General features: G+C 40.6%; 1 protein-coding gene across 3 annotated transcripts in view; it reads left to right on the plus strand.

Annotated features, from left to right (window-relative positions):
* Positions 1–8,384: 8,384 nt before the first annotated feature.
* Positions 8,385–12,142, plus strand: part of LOC102928098 (cytosolic beta-glucosidase) — a 142,617-nt gene continuing 138,859 nt past the window's right edge. Inside the window, exon 1 of one of the 3 annotated variants that reach the window (XM_076546279.1) lies at positions 8,385–8,696. In XM_076546279.1, coding sequence (XP_076402394.1) covers positions 8,639–8,696 — 58 coding nt within the window. In that variant the 5' untranslated portion in view covers positions 8,385–8,638. The remainder of the gene's footprint in view (positions 8,697–12,142) is intronic. The other 2 variants (XR_013042898.1, XM_076546278.1) reach the window with 2 other exon arrangements.

The following is a 12,142-nucleotide window of genomic DNA, read 5'->3' on the forward strand; positions in this document are numbered from 1 at the left end:
AGCCCAAGAAGCTGGGTACACCCCTGAGTGATTTTTCTTAACTAAGTCTTTTAAAGTAGGAAGACTCACCTGTAGTGTGGATCTTTTAAGGTGGGAAGATCCACATTTTATCTGGGACACAACTTCTAATGGCATCCTCTCTAAAGGGTTCCGGGAAAGGAAGTTGTACTCTTTGCCAGCAATCCCTCACTGGTGACGGCAAGTTCATTCCTTCTCTAACATTAGGGCCTGCTTCTTTAGAATTCCAGTACATACTCAAGACCAGTGAAGACATTCAGACTCATAAACTGAACAACTACTAGATTCTTGGACTTTCCGTGGGTAGACAGCCATTGTTAGATTAGCTTGACCACATGGGTATTGGTGGATTTTAGCCTTTTATAATAGATCAATATAAATTTTATAGTAATAATGATAAAGTAGATTTTTGTCTACACAGTTTTTTATATGTTTTGCTTAGTTTTCTTTCAGTGTTTCAAAGTTGTGCAGTTCATCTGTAAGCTTTTTAAAATAGGAATCTCTAAAATTAAACCAATAGCTGTGAAACAAAAAGTATTTATATCTAAGTTAAACCATGACATTCAAATGCATGTTGTTCATGGTTAACTATATGATTATAAACATAAAGTACACACAGACACACACACACACACACACACACACACACACACACACACACACACACACCGAGTTTGAAAATTTTGTTTGTAAGAAACAGAAAGCCCAACTCAGAAAGTTCTGAACCGTAAAGGAATTCATGGATCCTGCAATGGTCTTTCTTCTGTTTGTTCTGTATGTCCCAAAGCTGGCCCTCTTTATGTCTATGAAATGTCTGTGGAGCACTTCTTCACCGAATCATAGCATGAATAGTATGACAAACAAACAAGCAAACAAACAAACAAACAAACAAACACCCCAAACCAAGCTTCAGTGGAAGGAGAAATGTCTTTTAGACACAGGTGGACTTTCCCTGGCATCTCAATGCTTGAATTGGATGTCAAACCCATGTCTGATCCAATCCTCATAACCAATAAGATGAGATATGGAGATGGACATAAATAAGTCCCTGGAAAGAGTGAGTTATTGGGTGGGACTCTATGTCAGCTTTTCGAGAAGCATGTAGTCTGCATAGTGCAAACAAAATTCAGATTTTGTTACCAAGAGGCAGCTTAATGGAATCCAGGTAGCCCAGCTGAGCAAATGTCTTTGTCTTCTGCTCTTAGAAATGAACCTACGTGCATCATAAAAATCAGATTCTCATAATTGAAGTTGACCATTATTGGTTTCCTTCCTCCAACCATATTTTGATGGACTCTGTCTACTGAGGAACTAAGAATACCATTAGAACTAATTTGGCCATGCATTTCCATGCATGAGAAACTGATATTATCACAGTGAGTTTATGTAATTCCAGGCTAAAGCAATAAAGTTGATGCGTGAGATAGCCTGGAAAACCTTATGGAAAATAGATTCACAATTACAATTAGAATTATTGAAAAATGAGGAATAGCACATGGTTAATAGGAGTCACTGGGGCTGCTTAGAAAGCACTTTCATCCCAGTGTGCCTTCTTAGGTCAGTGTTGAGCAGATCATGCAGAATATAAAGGATGGCTATTCCACTGCACCAAAGTTGGAGGGCTGTCCCCCTCTTACTTCTCACCTCATTCTCTTCCACTTTCTTCTTCATTTCATTTTCCCCTCTTACTGATAAAGACCCACTGCTGGAGGAAGCATCTTGGACCTTCAGACACACCCCCTACACTCCGTGTGTGTGTGTGTGTGTGTGTGTGTGTGTGTGTGTGTGTGTGTGTGTGTATGAAATCTAGTTATTATTCAGAGTATTTATTAGCACCTCTCTCACTGTAGTGGTTTAGTAAAGTGAAAATGTATTTTTATTAATGGTGTCGTACTAAAGTTGCTTGGGTGGTCAACACAGAGTCTTTGCTCCATTCTACAGTGCAAGTCTCCTTCTGCCCAGGCGTTACAGGAACCTTGACATCTTCCAGTAGAGTCTGTATCTCTAACCAGAGGATGAAAGGGGAATGAATGGTGACCCATGCATGAATCATGAGTCATCACGTACTGAATCAGGACAGAAGCCCTGTACACAAATCCTGCCTGACTGTACTGCCCAGGACACAGTCCTGGGGCTATGTATGTACCAGAGAACTGGCAAATGATGTTGGAGAATGGGTCCAGATGGAAAGAGGAAGATGTTTGGCTTTGATGTCTAGGCACCTCTGCTATAAACAGACAAATTAATGTTCAATTGCAACCCTGCTCTCATGCTAATACACATAGAATGGAAAAAATACATACATAAGAATGGAAAAATTGAGCTTCAGAAGCTCAGTAATTCCAGCAGGAGGCTAAGATTTATAAGGCCAACCCTTTATTTTAAAACAAGACCATTTGCTTTACAGTTTAGGAAACAGATTTTTTTCCCTCTCATACATTACATCCTGGCTACCGTTTCCTTCCCTCCACTCCTCCTAGTCCCTCCCCCAACCTCCTCTCTCCCACAGATCAACTCTTCCTCAGGAAACAGAATTTTTGGGGAAAGGGAAAGAATATGATCAAAATATATTGCATGAAAAAAACAGTTTATAGACAAAGAATTAAACAGAAATTACTTAATTTTTTTAACCTGATAGGGTAGAGCATTTATAGCTTTGTTATGAGCTGAGTGTGAAGTGTCCCCCACAGGCTCACATGCTTGAGTACCTGGTCCCAAGATGGTTGTCCTGTTCTGGAAGGATTTAGAACCTTTTGGGTATAGAACCTATCTGGCAGAGTAGGGATACAGAGAACAAGGCTCAAGAGTTATTAGCTTGGCCAGCCCAGGCCCTAGCCAGATTTCTCTCTGCTTCTTAATCCATAGAGATGAGAAGAGACTACACTGATAACCCATGCTCACTCAGACCAAGCTGTTATGATAACTGTATCTCCTTACTCCATTAACCAAAATAAACCCTCCCTCCTGAAGTTGCTTGTGTCAGGTGTTGGGGGCACAGCAGCGAGAAAGTAACACACCAATCTCAGCATTTCCCAGGGCACGGAGGTCTCCTAGCTACCATACTGCAGCCGGTGACGCTCATGAGCCAGAGGGAAGACAGTAGGATCTCAGAAAGATCAATGTGATTTTGTGATACAGTCAATGGGTTAGCATTGTGGCCCAGCGGTGAAGCATGTCCAAGGGCTGAGTTTGCTCATAGCACTATAAAAACCCAACCCAACCCAAAACAACCCCCGGCCCCCAGAAAATTCCATAGTCAAAAGACTATGGACTATGGTGGGTTCAGAGTAGGGGTGTCTTTATATTAACCAATAGGGAGAAAAATTAGGAGATAGAGAATAGAATCATGAATTTTTTTTGAAAATTGGTCTTCATAAAGCCTAAATCATGAAATGAGGTAGAAGGGCTCTAAATAACTCTAGATTTCAGTCACTCTGGATGAAGCAATGAAGTCAGAATTCTTTTCTTGCAAAGAAAGTAGAGGAATGCTGCTTGCTGGCTCATTCCCCTTTCACCTTCCATTCATCAACTGTTAGGTTCATTTTGGAGACTAGTTTGTCAAGGTCTTAGATAGATTACTTTAATTAGTGCATCTGTTTGTTTGATTTTTCTATGTATTCATTAATTCATTTATGCAATAAGACTCTAAATTTTTTTCAGACATTTCATCTATCTCTGTAATATTGGATTCCTTTCTAGGGGAGTTGGTGATGGGGCATGGATGGTGGTTGTGCCATATGTTTTGTGATGCTTTGTTAAACAGATCCATTGAAATGGGTTTGTTTTGAATTCCTCTTCTTCTGAGCCTATGCCTCTTCCTAGAGGAATATCTGCATGAAATTTAGCTAGGGTACTGGTTAAACTTGGTGTTGATTCCTGAATGAGTTGTTGAAGTGATACTGTCTTCGTTCTGTGTGAACAGGACTAATAGAAAGACATTCCGTGCTCCTCCTTGATTGGCAGAATTAATATTGTGAAAATCGCTACACTATCAAAATTGATTTACAGATTTAATGCAATACCTATGAAAATTCCAATGTCATATTTCATAGGTTCAGAAAAACAATACAAGGATTCATACAGAAAAAAAAGATCATGAATAGCCAAAGAAGTCAGATGTTATAATTAGTCAGAACACTACTGGATATATTTCAATACCCAACCTCAAATTATACTATAGTGCTGTAGTAATAAAGACAGCCTAATATGGGCATAAAAATAAAAAAGATCAATACAATAGAGGACCTGGAAATAAAATGACAAAGCTATGCCTACTTAATTTTTGAGAGAAAGCAAACACACACATTGGAAAACAACAACAACAACATCAACAACAAAAACCAAACTGTTCAACACAAGCTGCTACAAAATTGGATTTCTACCTGCAGGAGAATGACATAGATTCTTATATCTTACCTTGTATAAAAACCAATTCAAAATAGAACAAAAACCCTAATTTAAAACCAGAAACTTCTAGAATAAAGCAGATACCCTTTAAGAGACTAGGGAAGGAAAGAGCTTTCTGAACAGAACATCAACAGCACAAATGGGACTACATGAAAATCAGAGGTTTCCATACAACAAATCATCAGCATTAACAGATAGCCCACAGAATGGGAGAACATCCTTACCAGCCACACTCCAGATAAGGGGCTAATGTCTAGAATTTTTTTTTTAAAGATTTATTTATTTATTATGTATACAGTATTCTGCCTGCATGTGTCCCTGCAGCCAGAAGAGGGCACCAGATCTCATTACAAGTGGTCGCAAGCCACCATGTGGTTGCTGGGAATTGAACTCAGGACCTCTGGAAAAGCAGTTGGTGCTCTTAACCACTGAGCCATCTCTCCAGCCCTAATGTCTAGAATTTTAAGATTGCAGAAGCTAAATACCAAGAAAGTAAAACTGCCAAGCAAATATATAGACAAAACCAAACAGGCAGTTTTCAAAAAGAAAAAAGAAAAAAAAAAAGTAACACAAGTGGCCAATAATTATTCTAAAAGTGTTCAATATCTCTAGCCATCAAGGAAATGCAAATTAAAGCTACTTTGAGATACCATCTTACTCCAGTCAGAAGGGCTATCACCAACAAATCTAACAACAAATATTGGAGAGAATGTGGAGAGAAAGGAACCATTACCCACTATTGGTGGGGGTGTAAACTTCATACAGTCAGTGAATAAACCAGTTTGAAGATTTCTCAAAAAAGTAAAAATTGAACTATTATATGACCCAACTATTTCACTCCTGGGCATATAGCCAGAGTATCTCATACCCTACCACAGAGATCTTTGTACCCCAAATTTATTTATTTATTTCTGTTTTATTCACTATAGCAAAGAATTGGAAACAACCTACTTGTCCATCTATAGATGAATGGATAATGAGAATGTTATATATATGACTTTATAGAGTTGAATGTAACTCATATATATGTAAATAATATTCAGTACTTAAAAATGTAATTCTAAAAATTCCAGGAAAATGGGTGGACTTAGAATGTCTAATATTGAAAGAGGTCATACAATCTCAGAAAGAAAACAAAGTATGCTCTCTCTCATGAAAAATCTAGCGAATAACATGTGTGTGTGTATGTTTAAGCATATATAAACAAATACGTATGTGGGAAGAGAACAAGAAAGGCTAAAGTCATGTAAGGGGATGAGGAAGAACTGAATACAGTCAATGGACATAAGTTGTGAAAGAAGATATAAAGCTAATAGCTTCTCTAGTTCTAAGTCTATTAGGAGTTTTTCATTTTGTGCCATGGTAAGTACATAAAATTATATTAGATAGTGGAAGTGTAAAATCCAATGTGAAACTACACAGCTTCTGTTTCAAATGGCTACTCTAACTGTAGAAAAGTACATTGAGTTGTATAATCTTTGCATCTGGTTAATTTCTATGGGTGTTTTTTTAAATTTATAATGATTTCTTTTCTTTTTCTTTCTTTTTTTTTTTTTTTTTGGTTTTTTGAAACAGGGTTTCTCTGTGTTGTTTTGGTGACTGTCCTGGATCTTGCTCTGTAGACCAGGCTGGCCTCGAATTCAGAGATCTGCCTGGCTCCGCCTCCCGAGTGTTGGGATTAAAGGCATGGCCACTGCCACCCAGCTATAATGATTTTGTAACAAAGTTTGAAAGTAAAAACAAGAAAAGAAAGTAGAGGAATTGAGCAATTCTTGCTTCCCTAAGATGTAGCTGAAAATTCATGTTTTAGAGTCATAGAGCCATAGCTCAGAAATCACTAATGAAGTCTCTAAAGGCAAAGTCTCTAAAGGCAAGAAGGATAGAGAGATAGTGGGTAGCAATGGAAGGTACTAGAAACGGACAGGAAGAAAGTACTGAGAGGCCTGAGAGAGAGAAAGAGAGAGAGAGAGTGCATACATGCATGCATGCACACAGGCTCTCCTGTCTGGGGGCCTGAAATTAACTCTGGATAACTTTCTGTGATTTTACATCTTACCTTTGAGACAAGATCTCTCACTGAACCTTGATCTTGCAAGTATCCCTGTAGCAAGAAGTAGTACTTTTGGGAATATACTCAGTGAAAGCTGAGTATGTTGGCTGTTCCTCTTCCTCCCAGCTTGTACATGGATGTTGAGAATTCCCACTCAGGTCCTCATGCTTGCATAGTAAATACTGTATCAACTGAATCATCTCTCTAGGTCTACAATGTCACAATATGGTTCATGGGCTTCCTGGGGTCCTCAATTCCATTTAGGGCTCCACAAGGTCAAAATCATTTTAATAATTATATTACTATGTGGTTTTCTTTCATCCTCATCTCTCATGCTTCTAGGAGTATACACTGGATTTTCCAAGATATAGCACACTGCATAAGAAGTAAACATGCATCTAGTTGTTTCTACCAGAGAGACGTGATGGAGCCTTGAAAAAAATGTAAAATGTACACTTTTCTTACTATATTTTTAAATACTTTTTTTCAAATAAGTATATTATTTATGTCAACAGTCTTTTCATTACTATTTATTTTGCAATAGAGTCTCCATATGTAGCACAGGCTGTCTTGGAATTCACCGTGTAGCTCTGGCTGGCTTGAGACATTCCATCCTTCCACTTCAAGTCTTCTGAGTGGTGGCATTATAGGCATGGGCCACTATTTCCAGTTTCCATTACTTTAAGTGAAGTCGATAATAAACAGCTTTAAAAAGTTCCCAGGTTCAATTTCTAATATAGTATACAGCCATACATATCCCACATTGAAGAAAAAGCCCTTTGAAACCTCAATCATGTTTGTGAGTATAAAGAATTGTTGATACTGAAAAGCAAGAGATTGATCTGTGGAATGATGGACCAGAACTGAGAAAGACTAGTTCTGCGTTTGGGGGCAAATAACTCTATAGACTGTGGAACACAGAGCAGTATGTTGTTCTGTCTGAAGAGGAACTCTGGAATAGCCTAAGGAGTCAGGAGGGACTGTTGCAGACAGAACACTGGGACATTCAATTTTGTTTTAACCCATTTGTAAGCCTAAATAATTGCAACACTGCCATCTAGTGCTCCATAATGAAACTATTTACCCCTCCCCACCCTTGGTTTATAAAGATTGTTCCAGAACTGAGTAATTCTTTGGATTAAATAGCTCCAACTTCATTGCTCAATCTTATGTCTCCAATTACCCTCTTTTAAATGTCTTAAGCGTCTTCCCATCTTCTATGTATATGTAAGTGCTTCTTTCTTCTTAGGGTTAGGATTCCTGCTGGTACATCCTTTCACTCTTTATATTCCTGTCCTTGCGGAGAGAACAACTCACTTCAGAGTTGAGGAAATGGAACCAGTAACTTTTCTGTGCCCAACTTCTTTCTCCCCAAGAATGTTTTAAAAATCAACTTTTAATCGTGGACTGTTTTGGCTTAAAGAAAAGTTGCAGGTTGGTTCAGAGAGTCCCAAAGGACACCCCTCCCACCCTGTCTCCTTGTTAATAGCAATCTACATTACTATGGTGTGCCCAGCCAAGCTCTATCCATGGTAGAAATGTTCCACATTTAGACAGATGGCTGTACAATTTCAGAAAAAGAGGCCTGGGGAGCAAAGAGGAAAAAGATAAGACAAGCTTACAACTCAGTTGTCATCATACCCTCTGTAGTCGTGCTAGAAGCCAGAAAGCCATCAACCAGTATCTTCAATTGCCTCCTTCCCCACCCCCACCACACCACACACACACACACACACACACACACACACACACACACACACACACACACACACAAAGGGGGGATTGGGAGAAATTGGTTAGAGGAGTATTCTTGGAGAATTATATAACTTAGAAGCCATGTCCATGTACTACATTAAAAGGGAAAATATTAACTTGGTCAGAACCTAGGGCAGTCCAAGTCCGTTAAGAACAAGGGTGAGCTGGGAGAAGAAAGTCTAATCCTTATCTTGGACGACAGGACTCTGAGCCTTGTCACAGCTGTGGCCATTTGAGTGGGGTCCTCCGGCCTAGTGCTCTTCTTATTTTCATTTGTGTTTGCACTCTGAGGCTCTGGGTCTGGGGTGAGAGGTCACTGGTCTTCACAGCTGCTCAACTCCCCTGGCTGAAGTCCGGACCTCCCCATTAGCTCTGTTAGCCGAGGGGGACAATTGTATCTCTGCAGCCATGGCTTTTCCTGTGGGGTTCGGATGGGGAGCAGCCACTGCCGCTTATCAAGTGGAAGGTAGGGGAAGATGCTTCTCCCTCACTGGGCCTGGGATGGATACTTCTGGTGGATGCTGCGTTCCTTGGGAGGAGGGTGGAGTGTTGAACAGGCAAAAATGGAAGAAAAACGCAGACGTCTATAAATGAAACTGTCTCTTTTTAGACAGAAGCGGAGGCCACATCCCCTCACTCCTTCCTCAGTGGCAGCGGGTGAGGGATGAGGATGGGATGCAGCTGCTTTGCACTCAGTCCTAGCTACCTGAGGAGTCAGTTCCCATCCGATCAGCTGCTTTCCTGATTGGCTTCTGGAACAAATTTGCCATGTGTTTAGAAAAGAATGTTTTCTCCCAGTGGCTAGGGAAGTGTTGAGAAAATTCCTCCCAAGAGCTCTTCGTTAGCTGGTAAATATGCTCTGCTCTGTTCCAAGGGAGCCAATGCTAGGCATTACCTTGAACATGTCACCCACTTCTTGGGTTAGTTCATATAAGTGGAATAATGGATTACCAGGTATAAATGGTAAGTCCAAGTGTGCTTGGTGTCTCAGTGCCAGTTTCCACTATTGGTGAAATTATTAGGGCCACTCCACGTAGTTAAAAGGGAGGTTTATTTTGTGGGGTAACTTACAAGTGAAGAAATAGTTTACAGGGTCTGGAAAAGGTGTAGCGCAGTCCAGCGGAGAACACTGCTCAGTCTATCTCCAGCGTCCAGGGTCCATGAACCAAGAGAGCCCATGCATCCAGATCTTGAGTCTTCAGGGTCCTCTCTTGGCCCCGCCTTGTAGGCGTGACCATTACTGAAGCCTCAATGGGGGTTGGAACTTCTAGATCAAAGCTAGAATGGCTACCCACTCCATTCCACTTATAACCTCGACAGATGGCATGAAGCCATTATGCCCACACCTGCCACACACATGATCTGGTCATCTCTAAAACAGAAAAATTGGATTTACTTTTCTAAAACACATGTATCCTCTTGTCCTGCTGAGGAATGAAAAATTCCACCCCCCCCCCCAACCTCTGGTTTTTCCAGGCAGGGTTTCTCTGGAACTCATTCTGTAGATCAGGCTGTCCTTGAACTCACAGAGATTTGCCTGCTTCTGCCTCTGAATGCTGGAACTAAAGGTGTGTACCATCGCTGCCTGGCAGAATGAAAAGTTCATAACAGCTACCACAGTGAAAATGTTTATTTGGTCATAGAAGCATATGGTGAAACCCTAGGTTAAACAAAGGTAAAATGTTTCTTGTAGCTTTCTATAATTGCTGTAACAAATGATGCCATGCTGTGAGGCTTCAGCAACTAAAATTTGTTCTCTGACAGTCCCAGAGGCTAGTAGTGGCCATTTGAAGATACAATTAGCTATACTGTACTGGAGTAGGGTAGGGCTCTACTGATCCACTGTAAATGAAATCCTAATACAAAGAAGAAGTTTGGACACATGAAGAGACCCACAAGAACACCATGCAACGCCAGGCAGGCACGCCTTTAATCCCAGCACTTGGCAAGCAGATCTCTGTGAGTTTGAGGCCAGCCTGGTCTACAGAGTGAGTTCTAGGATATCCAGGGCTACAGAGAGAAACCCTGTCTCAAAACAACAACAACAACAAAACAAACAAACAAAAAAAACCAAAAAAAAAAAAAAAACCAACCAAACAAACAAACAAAAAAAACCAACCAACCAACAGATAACAAATAAAAATAAGAAAAGAATTTTTATTAACAAATAAAAATAAAAAAGAAATAAACAAAAACAAAAAAATCATGTGACAATAAATGTGGAAATTGGAATGACATAGCTATAAACTAAGAAACCCCAAGAATCAGTGGCCACCACCCCGGACTGAGAGGAGGTGGGAAAGGCTCGTAGTTGAGGTCCTAGTAGCAGCAGGGCTCTGCTGACCTCTTGAGTCTGAGCTGTTCCTTTTTAGAAATGACAGAGATCAGATTTCTCCTCATTGTGTGGAGAAAACTAATAATACGTAAGTGGTAACAGATCAGCCAATGAAGTAATTTCTAATTATGTAAGGGCTGGACTGCCCATCGGTTGCCGTGTGGAGTCATGTGGAAGGCTAGAGAGTGACACAGGATCAGTGTTATTTCACGTAGGGCTGAAAGGATGAGAAGGGAGCCATTTGAATGGAGGACAGGCTTATCTCTGCACAAACAAGGCTGCCTTTGGTCCCAGAAGCTTTTACTGCTATCTCCCAGACCTGTAAAGAAGAGTTCTTGCTGTGACTGCCATGTCCAAGGCATCTCCATGGGAGGATAAGAGCTATGATTTAAGTGTCCTTTGGAAGAATGTGAGAATGCTCTGGTCAGCAGGGATCCCATGTCACATCTTCCCTGAATGGTCTCTTAGATTCAAGATAATTTTCCACCAGGTCAGGTGGATTACAGAAAGGGTGTCTTCTCACAGTGAAGGAGATGATCTTTGTTCCTTTTCTCTTTGGAAGGGGGGCCCAACAGGTTAGGGAGGAGGTGGCATTTCTTTGGAATACAGTAAGTGGAACTAGGCTTTAGACACACAGGACATTATGATGATAAAGATGGGCTCTGGAGCAAGACTTCACAGATGCGGGACCCACCTCTACTTCTTCCTAGCTTTGTGGTTTTGACAAATTATTTACTTCTCTCTTCTTTTTAATCTTCATTTTTTATGTATATGGGTGTTTTGACTACATGCATGTCTAGGCATCATTTGCGTGCCTTGCCTGTGCATCTCCTGGGACTAGAGCTACTGACAGCTGTAGGCCAACATGTGGATGCTGGGAACTAAACCCAGGTCTTCCATAATAGGGGTAATTACTTTAACCACTGAGCTGTTTGCCCAGCTCCTCTGTTCTTCTTGTAAAGAGGAAAGGAACAAAATTTGGGCAAATTGAATTTAACAGAGTTTATCTGAATAAAGAAAGGATTCATGAATCGGGCAGTCCTCAGAGCTGTACATATTCAGAGAGCTTCACGTAGTAATGTGAGCACACAGTGATTATAAGCAGATGAAGGGAGTGATGGGGCAATCACTGAATGGGCAGAGCTCAGCAGTCGCCTTTACCCATGTCTTACAGTTTGGAGCCTCTGATTTGACTGACAGCTTGGCTTCAAAGATTGCCCCAGGCTTTGCTATTTTAGTGCCTTCTGACAGAGATGTTGTACACACAGAGCTCTTAACAGCTCTGATTGCTGCACATAACCTGCACAGAGCCACACTGGTCAGCATCCCAGCAGGGATGGGTAAGGGCTCACAAGGCCCACCCCTAGTTGAGTCATGGAGTCAGAAGCTGCTGCGGGAGGGAGACTCAGTTTTCTTTAGAGATAAGCCACCTGATAGGATGCCCATGACACTGATTGAACTCAGTAGGATATATATATGTATATATACATATATATATGTGTGTGTGTATATATATGTATATGTATATTATGTATATGTATATGTGTGTGTGTGTGTGTGTGTACGAAAAGGACTTG

Source organism: Peromyscus maniculatus, chromosome 10 (genome assembly GCF_049852395.1).
Source record: "Peromyscus maniculatus bairdii isolate BWxNUB_F1_BW_parent chromosome 10, HU_Pman_BW_mat_3.1, whole genome shotgun sequence".
NCBI lineage: Eukaryota > Metazoa > Chordata > Mammalia > Rodentia > Cricetidae > Peromyscus > Peromyscus maniculatus.